The 21,922-nt window shown below is 46.8% G+C and overlaps 1 protein-coding gene across 2 annotated transcripts in view; it reads right to left on the bottom strand.

Moving 5' to 3' along the window:
* Positions 1 to 301: 301 nt before the first annotated feature.
* Positions 302 to 21,922, bottom strand: part of LOC144122148 (glutathione S-transferase 1-like) — a 96,601-nt gene continuing 74,980 nt past the window's right edge. For both annotated transcript variants that reach the window (XM_077655716.1, XM_077655715.1), the window contains one exon: positions 302 to 1,098. In XM_077655716.1, coding sequence (XP_077511842.1) covers positions 964 to 1,098 — 135 coding nt within the window. In that variant the 3' untranslated portion in view covers positions 302 to 963. The remainder of the gene's footprint in view (positions 1,099 to 21,922) is intronic.

Raw genomic sequence — 21,922 nt, 5'->3', positions numbered from 1 at the left:
TATTATTTTCGTCCTGACTGTACCCTTTGTCCCAGTTTATTGCGCTTGTCTTTTTAATAAATCGCTAATTAATCAGTCTGCGCTATTGCGCTGATCGATAAATTCCTTTGTACGCGTTTACGGTTTTTATTTTACGTTTATATTTCTGTTTACTGCTTTTATTCAGCTGGCTAATTTCAGAATTTTCATTGGTGAACTTACCTGCCCCTGATGATTGTCACCCTGAGACCTCCTTGTGTGGCATTCACCGCATGCACTTTGTACGCCCCGCATTAAGAAAATCAACAACAACAAAATGAAACCCATGGTCGCAGCACGTTTTATTTTTTTAAATGAAAGGTGAACATCGACTTTCGATGAAGACTATTGCTCCCCATAATGGCCTTTCGAAGCGCAGCTAACACGTTGATCTAAAGGTTTGTGGTTAAAGACAGCCTGTGTTTCTCTTCATTATCCCCCTACAGAGCAGGGAAAATCTGTTTCCGAATAATTATTCCCTGAAACGAGATGGCTGCTGTCTCTAGATTTTTTTTTGTTGGCAGGGTTTACTAGCCTGTAAAACACACTACGCTCAGTTATTGTTTCGTAGATCTCCACATGTAGCGAAGAGGCCGCGTATTAGGACACACAGCCACCGGAACCTTTTGTTTTATCCTTTCCTTTTGCCCTCAGTGACAAATTTAAGTGACAGAAGGAATGGATCTTTCCGCTATAGTGCACGGCCACTCAGTGAAGCCTGTAACTAGAGGCATCTCATTCCTACAGCTCAGTACCTCACTTCAAGTGTCCGATTGTGCAAATTCTGAGAAGTTTCTAGAAATTAAGTGGTGCATAACTCGAGATGTGCAAACAAGGCTGCAATGTCGCTACACAATAGTGTTCTTGCAATATGGAGCTACAAATGTCACTCAGCTACCGCTGCAGTGCCGACTCAAACAATTGTGCGCAATTGATGTTACGTCATCATTGCATTCCGAGGCACGCCCGGAACTGCGCTATGCCTTGAGTGTTGATCTCATTGACGGATGACAGCTTCACCTGGATCCACTCGTACCATGTCTTCACGTTCGGAAATGGCGACAGGTCATAGTTCATGGTCTGCGCAAGAGAATATCGCCAGTAAAAACCAGAGGACTTTTTTACACATCTTTGCATGATAATGTATTTTACTATAAATGCGTTATTTGGAACATTTGCTGGAAGACTTACCTCTTAAGCATCTTAAATGAGCCCATTGCGTACGAAAAACACTTCTAAAAAATCTCCGTTATCTGCCACATGTGCACAAAAGCATTGTGAAAAAAAGTAATAACGAACTGAGCTAACCTGAAGTGGAAGCGCGACCCCTCCTATAAAAACACTGCAACATCTGCTCAGAGCAGAACTGACATTTGGGGTTTATTTTGCAGTCCGTTTTTTTTTCACGGTTAAAGGCTTCTATACACAAAGAGGCAACGTGTTATAGAAATGGTGTGCCCTTGATTGGAGGAGTAAAACTTGTTTGACGAGTGAATTGGTAGTTGGTCGCCACTCTCATAGTGTGGTGTCCTTAGTCCAGAACTCTGTTGTCTGTCGCTATCCTGTGCGTTGCTTGCTAAATGCTGGAGAAAACAGCATCTAAGAATACAAAGTGAGCTGCATTGGGGCATTCAGATAGGCAGTCGTGCAGTGTGGGTGTACGGCTGCTGCCTGTTGGGCAGCATCCAGGAAATTGTGAGGGGAAGATGAGATGTTTAACAGATGTGTTAGCGACGCTTCGATATTCCTCCGCAGAAACAAAGTTTCCTTTCTTGACAGTTTTTTGTGACGACATGTTCTGTGCGACTTTTCCGCCCAGCATTTCTAGCGGCCGCCCGTTGTTTGTTTAGTTGGGTTGTTAATTTTTTGTTATTGGTTTTCTTTTCCTTTTCTTTTTGTTTCTGACTGCTTTTGATTCATATGTTTGACTCTGCTATTGCTACGATTGTTATTTATTGGTTCTTTACTTTTTATTTTTTATTTCTTGGTTTCTGACTGCCTTTGCTTGAGTTGAATTGAGTTGAGGTGTTGAATGCTACAGGCGGGGTTAGCCTTGATTTATCTACCGGCAATTGCTCCACCGTAGCGTCCCTTCTATATTAATAATGTCCTAGAGCCTGTCGCATATACCCCTCTATGCACAAAGTCTCTTATAATAGCACACATTCTCTCCCGCAGTCACCATCTATGCACACAATCAATCCACACAGTCCACATCACAGTCCTCTCCAGAATTCACCATCTATGCACATATTCAGTCACAGTAGAACATAGGCCATTGCAGTGCCACAATCTATACACACATTCACTCACAGTATAACGTAGTCCACTCCGGAAGACACCATCTACGGACACATTCAATCACAGTAGGCCATAGTCCGTTCCTGCTGTCATCATTTAGAAACAAGATCTGTGTCCTGCAGAAATGTTAAAAGAAGGCGTGCGGCCTCCCTTCTGCATGTCTGGTTTCTACTCGGGTCGATAATGTCCTGAACTGTACTGTGACGGGTTCCTATCTTCTTGAAGGAAGCGAACATCACGTACCTCTCCGCGTTGTACTCTGGTCAGTACATAATATAACGTTCGATATCCCCGCACACACCACATAAAGAACCGAGCAGAGACGATGTTATGCCCGTCTTATGCATCCAGGCAGGAGTGCGAGCAGAGGCCGTGCGAATTCGATGTAGTAGAGTCGCCTAGGATCTTCTCATCCCTTGGTCACACATGGCTTGTGGGTCGCACTCCACAGCGTACTGAAATGATCGAGCACCGTCTTCCTGTACAGACTTTTCCCACCTTCAGATACTTTTTTTGATGGACTCCTTGAGAGCTGTATGGGTGAGATTGCCACCTCATTACCGTTGACTCCTATGTGAGAGGGCACCCATTGGAAATATAGTTTAAAGCCTCTGCTGTGCAGATTCTGCACCAAGCGCAGAGAGCTTATAGACAAGGCATCAGTAGGGAATCCGCGCTCTAACCTCTGAAGGGCAGATTTTGAATCAGAATGATAACAGGTTGAGCCGGACAAGACCCTAACTACCATAAAGCCGCCTCAATAGTAACACTTTCAGCCCTTGTGGAGGATACGACAGCAGTAAAGCGTACGGACCACTTACAGTCCAAAGAAGGAATGTGAAAAGCCGCTGCGCTAGCTTGTTTGACATTGTCCCCAGAACCATCCGTGAAAATTTGAAGATGGCGGGCATACTCTGTTTCCAAATGTTCAAGTACAAGCGAACGCGTTGCTGCCAAAGGAGACCTGCGCTTCGTGCTCACATGGGGAATTGTGACCTTACAGTCGAGGGTCGGAAAAGACCATGGGGGTCTCAACCGCTTCTTTTGCCTTCGGACATTAAGGCCTAAAGAACTAAGGGTATTGGGTGCCAAGTAAGCATTCGACTCATATCTCTTGCAGAGCCGCTGGAGAAGGGATCGCCCAGCTACCATCTCTCCTAGGCGGCCAAGATGCATCAGTAGTCTCTGCGAAGCGACAAGGCTAAGAGGTTTCGATAGAGACTCATGAAGTACTGCCTCATTCGCAGCCGCCTGAGGAAATCCAATGGCTCTTCTTAGGCCCTTTCTATAGACAACTTCGAGACGTTCAAGTTGTGATGCCGAGGGGGAAATTAAAGGTAATTGATGCATTATGCGACTGACCACCAGCGCTTCATGAAGTTTGACCACTGAAGAAGGATGGTTTCCCCATTGCTCACGTGCAGTTCTGCGGATCACATTGAGACGCGAAGATGAAACAATCGCGTCTGCAGCTTTTTGCCACTGTAGACGGGAGTCAATAATGACGCCCAGGAAACGCATTTGGTTGACTTGACGGATGCAAGAGTGACCGAGGTCTATCTTCAACCATGCTTGACGTCTTCCTACACCTGGAAACAGAACAAAGCCGGATTTTTCCACTGACAGAGACAATCCCACACCTTGAAGGTAAGCTTGTGCCGAAAGTATAGCCTGTTGAGCTAACAAGAGCTAATCGCTTGTGTTGGTAGCCAGTAATCCAAATACAGATGTCGTCAGCATATAGTGACATACGCACTTGCCTGCAACTTTTTTTTCAACGAATCGGGAAGGTCAGCAAGAACACTTCCTTGCGGCACACCTCGTAATAGAACCCTTTCGGTGCTTAACGCACTCCCTAACCGTACACGAACCGCGCGATCACTTATAAACTTCTAAACGAATTTTAACATATGGCCCTGTATGCCCATGCCATGCAAACTGTTTAGAATTGAGCTCTGAAGCAGGTTGTCGTAAGCTTTCGCAACGTCAAGAAAATTGCCTCAGGTGGAAAGGCCGAAAGCTCTCCGGCGTTCAATGTGACTCACCAAGTCTAAGACGCTATCTTGGGCACAGAGACCTCGGCGGAATCCTGTCATACATTGTTGGCAGTGCCTTGCTCAAGCCACCACGATAAGCGTTCAATTACCAGCTTCTCCGTCAACTTAGCTACACAGGAGGTCAATGACACAAGGCGATACAAGGCAAGGTCTGCTATGTCTTTGCCAGGCTTCAGTACTGGAACTACATGTGCCACCTTCCATTGCGGAGGAGCATCGCCAGTCTCCCAAACTCGATTGATGAAATTAAGGAGCTCCTTCCTGAGTTGCTAGAGCAGATTATTCAGCATTTGATTGGTTATGCCGTCGGGACCTGGCGCCCACCGGCGCCGCAGGCCACTGAGCGCAGTCTGAAGCTCACGAAGGGTGAACGAGACGTCCATAATAGACCTGGAGGAAGCAGGTGGAATCTATTCCAGAATTAGCATGTACGAGTGCGTCTGCAAATTCCTCTGCCAAGCACGCAATAGGTTTTTCCTTGCGTATTGCAAGAGCTTCAAAAGGCTTCGAAGGGCGAGATTCTCCAGCAAGGCTGCAAATAACTCGCCATATTCTTGTCATCGGTGAGAGCACAGTCAAACTAGCGCAGAATGAGGCCCATTGCGACCTGTACAGCTTGTTCGTGTGTCGTCTAATGGCAGAATTCAGCCTATTGAAGGTTGTCTTCAGTTCCCTGTCGTCCTTCTTTCACACGAGTTGGCGCTCCGCCCTTCTCGCTGCGCAAAGTTTCCTGAGTTTTAAATCCGGGGCCGGAAAATGATCAGGTAACTTGACCACCGTAGTTGCTGCTAGCTTACTAGAAATCATTTTGGCAACACCACAAGAAACACGTTCTAGGTGCTCTCTGTACTTGTACCAGTTGACCACGTTGCTAATTTTAGGAACATGCATACGAAAAACGGCAGTAAATACAAAAATCTGATAGTGATCACTTCCCATGCGGTCAGGCGCTGTTGACCACCTCACGCGGACGTCAGGTGAATGCAGTGTCAGGTCTATAGCTGTCGCCGAGGCTGGAGGCCGGAAGAAAGTGGGGCTTCCGTAATTGGCAACACACAGGTCCAAACTGTCAATAACGTCTACGAGTTTGCGTCCACGGGAATCCGTGTTCTTGTCACCCCAGACGGCATGATGAGCATTGAAATCACCGCAGATGATTCGAGGAGCTGGGAAGCGGTTGCACAGCTGCTGTAGAAACAAATCCAATGCTACCTCAAAAGCGTGGCTTTTTGGGCTTGTTCGTTTCCTCTGTGTCCTGTCTACTCTGCGCTATAGTCTCTTGGTTGACCAATGCTACCTTCTTCCGCGGGGACACGTACACGGATGCAAAGAAAGGGTTCGAGAGCCGAGCTGTATTCTCACAGCCGCTACCTCAACATCATCCGTGCAAAGATCGGCAACGCTTAGAGAAACATGTAGAGTTTCCCTTCTTATGTAAAGCGCGGCACTTCCTGCAGGAGATGTCTTTATGCTGCAGTTTTATGCTGCCTTTGCTTCTCATGTTGACTCTGCTGTCGCTACGATTGTCTGACACTGTTTTTGCTAAGAAATGGCCCCCTCCTTTTCGTTTCTAATTCCTTTTATCAGAATCTGTTAGTTTAATCTGCAGGTGTTAAATTTTTATTGTCTGTTATCCTGATGTAGCTGCTTTTTATTCCACGTGCTGGGTTTGAGCGATAATGCGATGAGTGTCATGCTTGAGCTGAATTGTTTGAATATGCCACATTTTAGTGTAATAAACAGCTGGTAGCGTGTGCATGCGGTGTCTCTTTCTTTTTAGTGCCCTTGTTTGCGCCTCCATTCATTTCATCATGCACCAACTCGCCCCTCAGGCCGTTATTCTGAAGAGATGTTCCTCGTAGAGGTTTAGGAAAGTGTGCATCGGAAGCCAACGCTAGACCATGATGTCCGCTCTCTATAGGGATGTTTTTTTTTCGTATCTCTCGGGAGGGAGGGGGGGGAGTAGTGTGCTCATCTGGTGTCTTCAGTGTTCAACGATAATAGCGACTGCATCAAGCACAGCACAACTGCTTCTGCACTTCTTTGCATCTGTCGAGATGGTACGGACTCTCCTGCGCAACCAGCGGACCGACACGTGCTTCTATGGGAAACTGCTAAACCAGATGTCGACAGCGGGAAACGTGCTTTTCTTATCAATGATAAACTGAAAATTGATGGATGCTTCTATGCTTGGGTTCATAATCGAAATCAACGAACTGCCATCAGCCGCGAACGCCAAACTGATAACGAATGACACAACACCTGCGTCGTTTCTAAAAATCTGAGAGCTCTAAATTTCAATGCTAGAAGTAAATTAAATAAGGCAGAACAGCTTGAATTCCTTCTCCTCGAGTATGACCCACACATTACAATTCTCACAGAAACATGGCTGCATGATGGTGTTAGCGACAAAATACTGATATCACCATCGCATAAGATATTTCGCCGGGATCGTGGATCGAGGGGCGGTGGAATTGCTATCATTTTGAAAAGCACGATTACCTCCGAAATACTTCCTCAGATTTATAACCATGAAAGTCTATTTGTTAAGATTAACTGCTGGGGACACGTGTTTATGGTATGTGCAGTTTATAGGCCACCGCCATCGCCTCCCGAGTTCTTGATCTCACTACGTGACATGCTTGCGCTGCAAAACTGGCAAATTATTATTACTGGTGATTTTAACTTACCTGCAGTAGACTGACTACATAGGCCTGCAATACAGCTTGTTGATAGCCCTGTTTTCGACACAATGCTTGCATGCGACTTAAAACAAGTCATACTTGAAAACACGCGCGTTAATGGTGACATTGCCTCAATATTGGATCTTGTATTTGTTAGCAAGAATATTACAGAGTTCGAGGTTTGCGTGGAGGGGGTAATATCGGACCACAAGCTTGTGCTGTTCAGTTGCAGCCTTGGTAACTGCAAGAAAAATTACATTAAAGGTTGCAAAACTGTTAAAGACTTCAGTAATGCCAATGATCAATCCATCCTTGATGAACTATGGAAGCTGGTTGACAACTTACCAAAAACTGACATTACTTCACTATGACAGGCGCTTGTACCCTGCCGTAAATACTGCATCGATGCCTTTGTTCCAACCAAATGCATTAAAGCACAGCGAACAAACCCATGGGTTGACAAAAAATTATACATTTAAAGCGTAGGCTAAAACCCGCAAAAAGCGGCAGAACAGAAACCCCGTAGATATTCGCCAACTGCAACCCAGCTTTCTGATGCATTATTGCTAGCCCGACAGAAATATTTTTCCAGTACCTTGCCGAAATACATAAAAACTATTCCTAATTAATTTTGGCGATACCTTGGAAATAAGAGCACACACTTGCAAGAAATAAGGCAGCACGATAATGTGATTGCTGATCCTCAGGAAATTTCCAACATAATGAATGAATACTTTCATTCTGTATTCAACCAGGTTGACAGTGTCAAAGAGGCTTCGTCTTCTTGCTACCAAGTGTCAGACTTCATATCTTTTGAGGGGGTGTTTTCATTATTGCTAAAAGTTAAACAAAAATCTTCTGAAGGCCCAGATGGCATACCGAATTCCTTTCTTCGTCGTTACGCCGAGCCTATTGCACACATTTTAACAGCTATCTTTTCTTTATCTATTAGCACGGCAACTTTACCTGACGATTGGCGTGTGGCCCGTGTTATATCAGTCCACAAAAAAGGTGACTGCCAGCTTGTGGAAAACTACCGCCCAACTTCACTGACACCTACGAGCTGGAAAACACTAGAACACATCATCGCTCACTACATAACAAATTTTCTTGAAGCTAAGAACTTACTCTTTCCATTTCAGCATTGATTTCGGAGGGGTTTGTCGACATGTACCGAACTTTTAACCACAGTTCACGAAATCGCTCTAACACTTCATTCTTTTGGGCAGGTTGATCATATCTTCCTTGATTTTAGCAAAGCGTTTGATCACGTTCCTCACGGCCAACTTCTTGAAAACCTTACTAATTTTGGTCATCCTGCACTCATCATAAACTGGATAAGAGCGTACCTTTCGAACCGCACTCAGTTCGTGGATGTCATTGGCCATGCCTCCAATGTGTTACCGGTTTCGTCCGGAGTGCCTCAAGGAAGCGTACTGGGGCCAATTCTTTTCTTAATCTATGTTAATGATATAACTAGTGCCGTTCATCCTGATGTTAACATCAGGTTGTTCGCGTACGATTGTCTGCTCTTTAAACAGGTTACAGGCCGTGACGATCAACTTCAGTTACACAATAGTTTAGCCACACTTAATGAATGGTGCACGGCTTGGTCTATGACCCTAAACACTGAAAAAACGGTCTTACTTCGAGTCACGAACAAAAAACAGGCAATTTAATTTTCATATTGCATGAATAATACTTAAATAAAGGAAGTCATAGAATACCACTATCTAGGCGTAACGTTTACAAACACTCTTTCGTGGTCCAAACACATTCATAACATTTGCGCATCCGCCTCCCGAAAACTCGGCTTTCTGCGTCATAAGCAGAAAACAGCACCTCCTGATTTGAAAATGCTAGCCTACAGAACTTACTTATTGCCGAAATTAGAATATGCAGACATAGTATGGGATCCCTTTCATCTAAAGCATAAACATAAACTTGAAATGGTTCTGAGGCGAGCAGTGAGGTTCATTTTTCATCGTCACAACTCATGGCTGACAAACATATCCCTACCTTGCGAACTGCGAACTATAGCTCGATTTAAATTTCTTCTCGCGATGTATGACAAGTCGCTAGAATTTAATGGACGGCCATACATTCAATGTTACCTGCCACGCGTGTCAAAGCGCCGTCACGCTCACAATTTGCTGCCTTTCCATGCCCGTACTAACTTGTATAAATATTCATTTTTTCCTCGTAGAGTTAGTTAGTGGAATGGTCTCTCCTGTGAAATTTTTTACAATTATAAATTTGACCAGGCGCTGCTGCTGTATTTTGCGTCTTGACATTCTGTGACTTTTTTCCGTAATTTTATCAGGTTATCATTATTCGGAGGGTAACGTACGCAAGTTCATTTCTGTGAGATTACATAAAAATTATTCTACATAACTGAAATGCGTGCTTGTTCACTTTTGTTCTCTTCCCATGTTTTGTTCTCTTTCATGTGTTAAACGCAAGAGCTTATTTGTAATTGATGTTAATCGGGAGAAAATGTTGTACGACATGGCCACCTGCTTGGTCTCGTTGAGACCGCAGATTATGTAAATAAAGTAAATAAACAACAGACGCTATCACTGCTGCTTCCGAGGGGACTTGCAGTACCAGCGGCTAAATCTCCCGCGTCAGACCTGACTAAAATTTGAGTTTGGCCTAGTTGGTTCAAACGTGAAACATTAGAGAGCAGCCCAAAAGAACGGAGCATCCGTCAGGTGTTTCTATGTTTCTTTTTTTCCGTTTTCTGTGCCGTTCTTTTGCGCTCATCTGTAATGTTTCCAGTAAAGCTCGGAATACGCCCTGCGTATTGCACCGACAGCCCTGCTTACACCTATAAATTGGTGTACCGGCACCATACAACCATCATAATAACCAGCGCGTCAAGCACAGCATAACTGCTTCACCACTTCTTTCCTTCTGTCGTGATTGCATGGCTTCTCCTGCGCAACCACTGGAGCACGGCAAGTGCTTCTAACGGGCGCTGTCCCTGCTGCTTCCAGAGGAAACTGCAGTACCACCGGCTAAAACTCCCGCCTCAGACCCAGACTACATGCCTGGCTATTGCACTGACAGCCCGGCTTTCACCTATAAATTGGCGTGCCGGCACCAGACAAGCATCATAACAGCGAGCGAGTCAAGCAGAAAATCACTGCTTCACCATTTCTTTCAATCTGTCGAGATCGTATGGGCTATCCTGCGCAACCACCGGAGGACGACAAATGCTTTGACGGACGCTGTCCCTGCTGCTTCCAGGCGAACCTGCAGTACCAGCGGCTAAAAATCCCACCTCAGACCCGCACTACGCGCCTGCGTATTGCACTTACAGCGCAGCTTTCACCTATAAATTGGCGTACCGGCACCAAACAAACATCATAACAGCGAGCGCGTAAAGCACAGAATAACTGCTTCACCACTTCTTTCCATCTGTCGAGATACTACGGACTCTCCTGCGCAACCACCGGACGACAGCACGTGCCTCTGACGGACGCTGTCCCTGCTGCTTCCGGAAACCTGCAGTACCAACGGCTGAACCTCCCGCCTCAGACCAGCACTACGCGCCTGCCTATTGCACTTACATCCCGGCTTTCACCTATAAATTGGCGTACCGGCACGAAACAAGCATCGCAACAGCGAGCGCGTCAAGCACAGCATAACTGCTTCACCACTTCTTTCCATCTTTCGAGATAGTACGGACTCTCCTGCGCAACCACCGGAGAACGACATGTGCTTCTGATGGACGCTGTCTCTGCTGTCCCTGCTGCTTCCAGGAGAACCTGCAGTACCAGCAGCTAAAACTCCCACCTCAGACCCGCACTACGCGCCTGCCCATTTCACTTACAGTCCGGCTTTCACCTATAAATTGGCGTACCGGCACGAAACAAGCATCACAACAGCGAGCGCGTCAAGCACAGCATAACTGCTTCACCACTTCTTTCCATCTCTCGATATAGTACGGACTCTCCTGCAACCATCGGAGGACAACACGTGCTTCTAACGGACGCTGCCCTTACTGCTTCCGGAAATCTGCAGTACCAGCGGCTAAACCTCCCGTCTCAGACCCACACTACGCCCCTGCGTATTGCACTGGCAACCAGGCTTTCACCTATAAATTGGCGAACCAGCACCCGACAAGCATCATAACAGCGAGCGCGTCAAACACAGCATAAGTGCTTCACCACTTCTTTCCATCTGTCGAGATAGTACGGACTCTCCTGTACAACCACCGGAGGACGACACGTGCTCCTAACGGACGCTGTCCCTGCTGCTTCCGGAAACCTGCAGTACCAGCGGCTAAACCTCCCGCCTCAGACCCGCACTACATCCCTGTGTATTGCACTGGCAACCAGGCTTTCACCTATAAATTGGCGTACCAGCACCAGACAAGAATCATAACAGCGAGCGCGTCAAACACAGCATAAGTGCTTCACCACTTCTTTTCATCTGTCGAGATAGTACGGACTCTCCTGTGCAACCACCGGAGGACACGTGCTTCTAACGGACGCTATCCCTGCTGCTTCCGGAAACCAGCAGTACCAGCGGCTAAACCTCCCGCCTCAGACCCGCACTACGCGCCTGCTTATTGCACTGACAGCCCGGCTTTCACCTATAAATTGGCGTACCGGCCCCAGACAAGCATCATAACAGCGAGCGCGTCCAACACAGCATAAGTGCTTCACCAAGTCTTTCCATCTGTCGAGATAGTACGGACTCTACTGTGCAACCACCGGAGGACGACACGTGCTTCTAACGGAAGCTGCCCCTGCTGCTTCCGGATACCTGCAGTACCAGCGGCTAAACGTCCCGCCTTAGACCTGCACTACGCGCCTGCGTATTGCACTGACAGCCCGGTTTTCACCAATAAATTAGCGTACCGGCCCCAGACAAGCATCATAACAGCGAGCGCGTCAAACACAGCATAAGTGCTTCACCAAGTCTTTCCATCTGTCGAGATAGTACGGACTCTCCTGTGCAACCACCGGAGGACGACACGTGCTTCTAACGGACGCTGCCCCTGCTGCTTCCGGATACCTGCAGTACCAGCGGCTAAACGTCCCGCCTTAGACCTGCACTACGCGCCTGCGTATTGCACTGACAGCCCGGCTTTCACCAATAAATTAGCGTACTGGCCCCAGACAAGCATCATAACAGCGAGCGCGTCAAACACAGCATAAGTGCTTCACCAAGTCTTTCCATCTGTCGAGATAGTACGGACTCTCCTGCGCAACCACCGGAGGACGAAATGTGCTGCTAACAGACGCTGTCCCTGCTGCTTCCGGAAACCTGCAGCACCAGCGACTAAACCTCCCGCCTCAGACCCGCACTACGCGCCTGCGTATTGCACTGACAGCCCGGCTTTCACCAATAAATTAGCGTACCGGCCCCAGACAAGCATCATAACAGCGAGCGCGTCAAACACAGCATAAGTGCTTCACCAAGTCTTTCCATCTGTCGAGATAGTACGGACTCTCCTGTGCAACCACCGGAGGACGAAATGTGCTTCTAACAGACGCTGTCCCTGCTGCTTCCGGAAACCTGCAGCACCAGCGACTAAACCTCCCGCCTCAGACCCGCACTACGCGCCTGCGTATTGCACTGACAGCCCGGCTTTCACCTATAAATTGGCGTACCGGAACCAGACAAGCATCATAACAGCGAGCGCGTAAAGCACAGCATAACTGCTTCACCACTTCTCTCCATCTGTCGAGATAGTACGGACTCTCCTGCGCAAGCACCGGAGGACGACACATGCTTCTAACGGACGATGTCACTGCTGCTTCCGGGGGAGGCTACCGTACTTGCAGCCAAATCTTCCGCGCCAGGCCCGGACTACGCGCCAACGTGTTGCACCGACAGCCCGTCTTTCACCTATAGATTGGAGTACCAGCACCAAACAAGCTTCATAACAGTGAGCGATCCAGGATCGAGCGCGTCAAACACAGCATAACTGCATCTGCACTTCTTAGCAGCTGTGGAGATGGCACGGACTCTACAGATTTTAGAGAGACCAGAATGGGTAATTACGAAATTCAATTTATAGAGCTAAGGATTAACATTGTAATTGGTGTGATATACCATCCACCCGAGTATAGAACTGAGCCATTCTTGGATAATGTAGAAGAAACACTGTATAGCCTCACAAAACCGATAAAAATGGCGATTGTCTGCGGGGACATCAACATCAACACAGCTAATAGCTCGAGAAGTGAATGCCTAAATCTTTTGTCATGCTACGGCTTTCAAAACCATATAACAATTCCAACGAGAGTAGCACCAACATCATCATCTACTATATTGCAGATATTATCAAACGTGGATGTCAGCACCTTGCAATCAGGGTTAATAAATTACAATATTACAGACCATTTCTTGACCTTTATTATCGCTCCTGTAACAGCTCCTGTAACGCACCTGTAACTTCTATGACTACAACGAAAAGATGCGTGTGCTGCAAAACTGTTCTAAGCCCAAGGATTCCAACATTTCAATCCGTCATGATTTTTGCAAGGACACATTCGATAAACGCGCCAAACTTTAGAAGTATGGTAAGCAGTTCAAATCTTTGGCCAGCAAGATATCTCTTGACTACGATAGACTTCGTGTAGATAATGATGTCTACATTTGGGATGAAGTTGACAGGAAAGTAGTGAAATTGAGCCAACCTAATACTGCTAAAGCGACCAAATGATCCGAGGCCAAATCGCTTCGCTTTTCTTTATTAAATGCAAGAAGTCTTCCTAACAAAGCAAGTCAACTTCAAGACTTTATTTTTCTTCACGGTCCCCATATACTGGCAGTTACTGAAACACGGCTGTCATCCCAAATCACTGATTCTGAAATTGTGCCCCCTTCCCATAAGATAGTGAGGCGAGATCGCGATGGGCGAGAGGGTGGAGTGGCTGTGATAGTGAAAAAAGAAATTAAATGCGTCTTAGTTGATCATATTAGAGATCATGAAAGCATATGGTGTAAAATCAGCTATCGCGACTTTTCCACTCTACTCGGCGTCGTTTACAGATCCCCCCGAAGCCCAGTATCCTTCATCGCAAAACTGACTGATCATCTTGAAGGCTTAATAAGACCTAATCAAAAATTTGTGCTAGCCGGTGATTTTAGCTTGCCCGGCATAAACTGGAATTCTTTAAAATTAACAGAATCGCATGGTGCCGAGAGTGCATGTCTTCTCCTTGATACAGTTTTTTCTCATGACCTAACACAGCTGGTTACTGCTCCCACACGAGTGGCGGAAACAACTACAACGACCCTTGATCTCATATTTCTTTAAAATTTTGCAGAAATTTGTAATGTGTCCATCACGGAAGGCATCGCTGATCATAAGTCAGTCCATATAAATTTAAACGCACATGGGAGCAAAGTCGTGCCTTCTCTGAAAATTTTTCGTGATATTTCAGCTGGAGATGACGAATCGGTTCTTGATACCTTGCGCTATAATTTTCCCGAGTTTGAACACGGAGGTGACGTCTCGCTCCTTTGGAACAGGTTCAAGACTATGGTCATGGAATGCATTAACAGATATATTTTTGTCCGGCGTAAGAAAACGAGGCATCACAACCCTTGGATCAGCCGTGATATCATCCATCTGAAACGGCGCTTATCACGGAAACGGAAATCAAAGGGTTGTAAGGCTAACCTGCATGCTCTCAAAGATCTGCTTTCCAAACTGCGAAATGCGCACAAAAACTTCTATGAGAATACCGTTGCTTCTTTTATGAAAGATTCTCCTGGCAAATTTTGGCGCTTTCTGTCCGGTAGTAAGCAGAGTGTCGATAAGCTACGTATTAACGGTAATATTAATTCAGATTTTTAAGACATTGCTAATGAATTCAGTATTACGTTTCAAAGAGCATTTCACTCAGATTTCTACCTCATCATATCGCCCCAGTGTTAATGCATTTCCTCCCTGTCTTAAGATGCCGAATTTAGTTCTAAGCCGCGAGGGCATACATGCAGTTTTATTAAATATAAAAACAAAATAGTCAAATGGCGCCGATGGCATTCCTAATGGTTTTCTCCATCGGTACTCTGAGATCATTTCCTACTACCTTTACGTGATTTTTAATGCATCACTTGATCAAAGTTGCCTGCCTAGTGACTGCTTAGTCTCAATAGTAGTGCCAGTCTTTAAGTCCAGTGAAAAGTAAAATGCTGGAAACTACCGGTCTATTTCACTTATATGTACGTGTTGCAAGTTGCTTGAGCGCATAATAGCTCATCATATTTATTTATTTATTTTATTTATTTATTCAAGTTACCCCTAAAGGCCCTCCAGAAGAGGGTATTACATAGGGGGGGGGGGGGGTGTACAATCATAAGTAATCGCGATACATTTCAACAAGTAAGTGTAAAAAAAAAACGCTAATTAAAACATAAGGCATCACACAAAGAAAAATTGAACACTAACAAAAACAGCAAACATTTACACATTTCCGTCACAGCGAAGAAGCTCTTGGAATTTTTTATTGTCAGTTTCTGTGGCGATGACTGATGGCAAACTATTCCATTCAGTGATAGTACGGGGAATAAATGAATTGGCATAAGACGATGAATGACAGTTTACGCGTTTAACTTTGCAAGAATGATCACGGCGTGGAAAGAGAGCATCAGGTGACTGAAACAAATCACGGCGAAGGGATGGGTGGTGATAAAGCTTATGGAAAAGGGTTAAGCGAGCAAGTTTACGGCGATATGACAAATCTTCCAGTTCGGCACGTTTTTTTAATGCTGAAAGGCTTGTGAAGGGTGAGTAGTCTGAAAATATGAAACGAACAGCACGGTTTTGCAAGGATTCAATGTTAGTGATAACGTAGGCTTGAATAGGGTCCCAAATGGCCGCAGCATATTCGATTTTAGGGCGTATTAGAGTTATATAAGCAAGCTTTTTAACGTGTATAGGGGCGTATCTGAGGTTACGTTTAAGAAAACCAAGTGAGCGGTTAGCAGATGCTAGGGTGAGGTCGATATGGTGATGCCATGTTAGGTCAAACTGAAGGTGCACCCCAAGGTACTTGTATGTTGATGTTAGTTCCACAGTATTGTCATTTAGAATATAAGTGGTTGGAATGCGAGCTGTACGGCGAGTGAAAGATATTAGTTTAGTTTTAGAAACGTTTATTGCCATTAACCATGATGAGCACCAAGAGCTTACTGCGTTCAGGTCAGATTGTAGAGATTGGCGGTCACTGTCTGTAGTAATGTTACGGTAAATTACGCAGTCATCAGCGAAAAGGCGAAGTCTAGATGTTACACAGGCAGGTAAATCATTAATATAGATTAGAAAAAGCAAAGGCCCTAGCACGCTTCCTTGTGGTACCCCAGATGTCACATTAGCAGAGGAAGAGTTAGAATTATTAACGGAGGTAAACTGAGTTCTAGATGACAGAAAGTCCTTAATCCAAGCGAGCACGTTAGGGTGTATATTAAGCTGTGCTAGTTTCAGTAGAAGTCTTTGATGAGGAACCCGATCGAAAGCTTTTGAGTAATCCAGGAACACTGCGTCGACCTGAAAGCCCGCGTCAAGTGATAATTGTAAGTCATTAATAAAGCCAGCTAACTGAGTATCACAAGAAAATCCCTTGCGAAAACCGTGCTGATAATCGAAAATAATGTTATGATCTTCGAGATAGCTGATGACTTGGCTGTGAATGATATGTTCGAGTAGTTTGCAAACAGTGCTGGTTAACGAGATGGGTCGATAGTTTAATGGAGAGGAACGCTCACCTGATTTAAATATAGGTATTACTTTGGCTATCCGCCAGTCATTAGGAATTAATCCGTGCGATAATGATTGCGAAAACAAACAGGACAACACAGCGCTAATGCTTTGGGATGTGTTCTTCAGCAACTTATTGTTGAAACCGAGGTGATCCGAACTATTAGTTATTTTAAGATTGTTTAATAAAGCTAAAATACCAGTTTCATTAATAACTATTTCAGGCATGCAAATATCTTGGATTATATCTAAGTCAGGGAATGCGCTAATGTCTTCTTTGGTGAATACTGATGAGAAGGCGTCGTTGAAAACCTGAGCACATTCATACTCTTTAATTATGACGCCGTCGCTGTCGGAAAGCAAAATGTCGGGTTGAAAGCCAGGATTTATGATGCGCCAGAATTTACGAGGGTTGTTGGTTAGCAGAGATGACAGGTCGTGATTGAAAAAGTGACGTCGAGTGGATTTCAGTAGTGACTGGTAGTCCTTGTCGCATTTCTTGTACTTTTCCCACGCGCTTCGAACACCATTTTTCACTGCCTGTCGGTAAAATCGCTTTTTCTTGTTATTGGCACGTCGCAACTTCTGGGTAAACCATGGTGCACTGCTGCTACATCTAATGGTCATTAGAGGAACGAAATCATCGATAAGTTTATTAAAAGTACTCTTGAATAAATCCCAGTTTTGCTGAACAGTGCGCAATAAATATTGATTAATGAACTGGGTGGAAAAAATTTCGAATTCGGAATTTATTTTTTCATAGTTAGCTCTGTTGTAACATCTGATTTGTTTAACAGTCGTTTTCTTTTCGTTAAAAGAACCAGTTATGCGTCCTGTTATTACGTCATGATCCGAAATGCCATCTAAATGAATAATGTCTGAACAAATATCGGGATTATTTGTTAATATTAAGTCTATAATGTTGGCAGTACTCGATGTGCGACGCGTGGGATTGGTAATGAGTTGCGATAGTGAAAAGTCAAGACATGATTGAAGAAACATGTTAGCTTCAGTTTCACTCGCTGTGACGGATTGTGTGAACCAGTTGATACTAGGAAAGTTAAAGTCTCCAGAATCGGTCAACTTCTTTGTCGAATTTCAGCATGGGTTCCGTAAAAACGTGTCCAGTTCAACGCACCTATTATTCGTAATTCATGACTTCTCTGGCCATTGATAATCGCGAACAAATAGATGCAATTTTCCTGGATTTATCTAAGGCATTTGATTGTGTGCCGCACAACCTGCTTATTGAGAGGCTAAAAGAAATCGAGATGCCAGACATTCATATCAGTTGGATGCAAGCGTACCTACAGAATCGCAGACCGTTTGTTGAATGTGGTGAAATGAGGTCTGAGTGTCTGCATGTTCTGTCCGGTGTACCGGAGGGATCTGTGCTGGGACCGCTTTTGTTCCTCATATATATTGTAACGTGAAGATGTGCACACCAAAAGGGAAAAATATATTTACAGGGAAACAGCTTACAGCCACGCAGCCGAACAACCGGGCACGCGAAGCCCAGCAGCAGAAACGCACTTCGTCCTCTTCGCGTTCCAAGCGCGAGCGCACCAAGCACGAGCGTTCCAAGCACAAGCACAACCGTAGCATAACTCCCGGCGGCAAAAGCACCGTCCCGGTGCTAAGTGGATGATGTAGCAGGCGTGTGGTACGGTTTGAGACGGACTACATGAACGACGTCAGTCAAAGGGCTAGTGGACGACGTCGGAGCATGAAGAGGTGTAATCTCGTAGGTCACGTCGGTCACCTGACGGAGAACTCGATAAGGGCCACTGTACTGACGTAGAAGTTTCTCAGAGAGACCGACATGGCGAGAAGGAGACCAAAGGAGGACGAGTGAGCCCGGCGGATAGTGTACTGGGCGATGCCGGCGGTCGTAAACTGACTTCTGGTAGGTCTGAGATGCGGTGAGCCGGTCTCGGGCGATTGCACGGGCCATAGTTGCTCGGGAGATGGCGTCACGTGCATACTCTGTGGTCGAGGCAGTAGAACTCGGTAGTAATGTATCCAATGGCAGCGCAGGATGCCGACCAAACAGAAGGTAGAAAGGAGAATAGCCGGTGGTATCATGCCGCGACGAATTATAAGCAAATGTTACATAAGGCAAGGCAACGTCCCAATCGCGGTGGTCGGGCGAGACATACATGGATAGCATATCGGTCAGAGTCCTGTTGAGGCGCTCGGTAAGCCCGTTCGTCTAGGGATGGTAAGCTGTAGTGAGCTTATGCTGCGTGCCACAGGACCGGAGGATATCGTCAACTACTCGGGACAAAAAGTAGCGGCCGCGGTCCGTCAGCAATTGGTGTGGAGCGCCGTGGTGAAGGATTACGTTCTGCAATAGGAAGTCGGCGACATCGGTTGCGCAACTTGTTGGTAACGCACGCGTGATAGCGTACCGGGTCGCATAGTCGGTCGCGACAGCAATCCAACGGTTGCCGGAGCAGGACGTCGGGAAAGGTCCGAGAAGGTCGAGTCCAACACGGTAGAATGGTTCGAGAGGTACGTCAATAGGCTGTAGAAGGCCAGCAGGCAACGTTGATGGTCTCTTCCTGCGTTGACAGAGGTCGCAGGAGGCAACGTAACGCCGAACAGAGCGGTACAGACCAGGCCAAAAGAAGCGGCGTCGGACCCGATCGTATGTGCGGGAGACCGAGGTGGCCTGCGGTCGGTAGGTCGTGTAGTTCCGCTAGGACAGATGAACGGAGACGCTGAGGAACGACTAGCAGGAGCGGAGGTCCGTCAGGACGAAGGTTGCGGCGGTATAGGACGCCATCCTGAATGACGAACAGTTGCAATGAAGGATCTCGGCTGGCACAGTTGAGGCGATCAATGAGAATACGCAAGGAAGAGTCTTGTCGCTGCTCGTCCGCGATGTTAACCAGATCGGAGATAGCGAAGAGGCACGGGCCGAGGTCGTTGTCTCCAGGATCAGGCGGCTCTACAGGGTGCCGAGACAGGCAGTCGGCGTCTTGATGGAGACGCCCTGACTTGTAATGAACAGTGTAAGAATACTCTTGGAGGCGCAACGTCCAACGTCCGAGCCGGCCTGTGGGGTCTTTCAGTGAAGACAGCCAACAAAGGGCGTGGTGATCGGTCACTACGGAGAATGGACGGCCAAACAGGTACGGTCGGAACTTAGCTACGGCCCAAACAAGAGCTAGACACTCGCGCTCTGTAATTGAGTAATTTCGCTCAGCTGTAGAAAGGAGGCGGCTGGCATATGCAATAACGCGTTCTTGCCCTTGGTGACGTTGGGCTAGCACGGCGCCAATCCCATAACCGCAGGCGTCTGTGCGAACTTCAGTCGGAGCCGACGGATCAAAATGGGCCAGAATAGGTGGGGAGGTGAGTAAGTCGACTAGCGAAGAAAAGGCCTCCTCTTGGGCAGGGCCCCAGGTAAAAGGGGTGTCTTTCTTTAGAAGGTCGGTCAGGGGGCGAGCGGTGCCGGCAAAATTTTTGATGAAACGGCGGAAGTACGAGCAGAGGCCGACGAAGCTGCGCACATCCGTAGACGACTGGGGAATAGGGAAGTCCTTGACGGCTTTAACTTTAACAGGATCCGGGCGGACACCAGAAGCGTCGACTAGATGTCCGAGAATGGTGAGTTAGCGGCGACCGAATTGACATTTCGACGAATTGAGCTGTAGCCCGGCTCGACGGAAGACAGAAAGAATGCTCGCCAGTCTTTCGAGGTGCGTGGTAAACGTGGGCGAAAAAACCACAACATCGTCGAGGTAACATAGACATGTGGACCATTTAAAGCCGCGAAGCAAGGAGTCCATCATTCTTTCGAAGGTAGCTGGCGCATTACAGAGACCGAATGGCATAACTTTAAACTGATATAAGCCGTCCGGTGTGACGAATGCCGTCTTTTCGCGGTCATTGTCATCAACAGAGATTTGCCAATACCCGGACCGAAGGTCAATTGAAGAGAAAAATTTGGCTCCGTGAAGGCAGTCCAAAGCATCGTCTATTCTTGGGAGTGGATAGACGTCTTTTTTGTTATGTTGTTTAGGTGCCGGTAATCAACGCAAAAGCGCCAGCTGCCGTCCTTCTTTTTAACCAGCACAACTGGTGAGGCCCAAGGGCTCGACGAGGGCTCTATGATGTCTTTACTGAGCATCTTGTCCACCTCTTGCTGTATGATGGTGCGTTCTGTACTGGACACTCGGTAGGGTCGTCTGTGAATAGGAGCTGCGTCACCGGTGTTGATGCGATGCGTGACCACAGATGTTCGAGCCAAAGGGCGGTCATCGAAGTCAAAGATGTCGCGAAAAGACGACAGAAGATACCGAAGGTCGTGAGCTTGCCCTGGTAAGAGGTCAGCAGCAATCATTTTTGCATATTCATCAGGTGGTGGGACGTCAGAGTCGCGGCAGTTCGACGAGGGTGGGATGCTTCTCACCGCCGATACGACGCATTCGGCAGCAGGGCACAGCGTGGCGAGCTACATACCTTGTGGGAGCGGCTGAACGTAAGAGGCAAAGTTGAGAACCGGAAGGGACGCTTGATTTGCCGACATGGTGACAACTGTATGCGCAAGGGCAACACTGCGTGTAAAGGGCACATCAGGAACCGAAGTAATGATGTAGTCATCATCGGGAACTGGCGGGACCGAGGAGAAACGGACATAAGTGGCGGCATCGGGGTCCAGGCGGACAAAGTCGGCGGTGCACAGTCGGTGAACAATTGGATCCGGTGGCTCTGAAGGAACAGGTAGAGCGAGTTGAACGATGCTTGTGGCGCAATCTATAAGGGCGGAATGGTCGGTGAGAAAGTCAAGGCCGAGAATGATGTCATGAGGGCAGTGTTCGAGGACAGTGAAGAGCACAGAAGTATGGCGGCCGGCTATTGAAACACGAGCAGTACACATTCCGACGACAATAGACATACCGCCATCTGCAACACGGACCACAGTTGAGGGGGCAGGAGTGAGCACTTTCCTTAGGCGACGGCGAAGACGAGCATTCATGACTGAGACGTGTGCTCCAGTGTCGATCAGAGCGGCAACAGGGACCCCGTCCACGTCGACGTTAAGGATGTTCCGATGAGCATGAAGAGTTAAAGGAGGGTTTTCTGGTCGGGTCGTCAGAGCAGCATCACCCCCAGACGCTGCAGCC

This window comes from Amblyomma americanum, chromosome 2 (genome assembly GCF_052857255.1).
Source record: "Amblyomma americanum isolate KBUSLIRL-KWMA chromosome 2, ASM5285725v1, whole genome shotgun sequence".
NCBI classification, from domain to species: Eukaryota; Metazoa; Arthropoda; class Arachnida; order Ixodida; family Ixodidae; genus Amblyomma; species Amblyomma americanum.
Note: the sequence above shows the minus strand (reverse complement) of the source record. Positions and strands in the feature narration are given on the sequence as shown.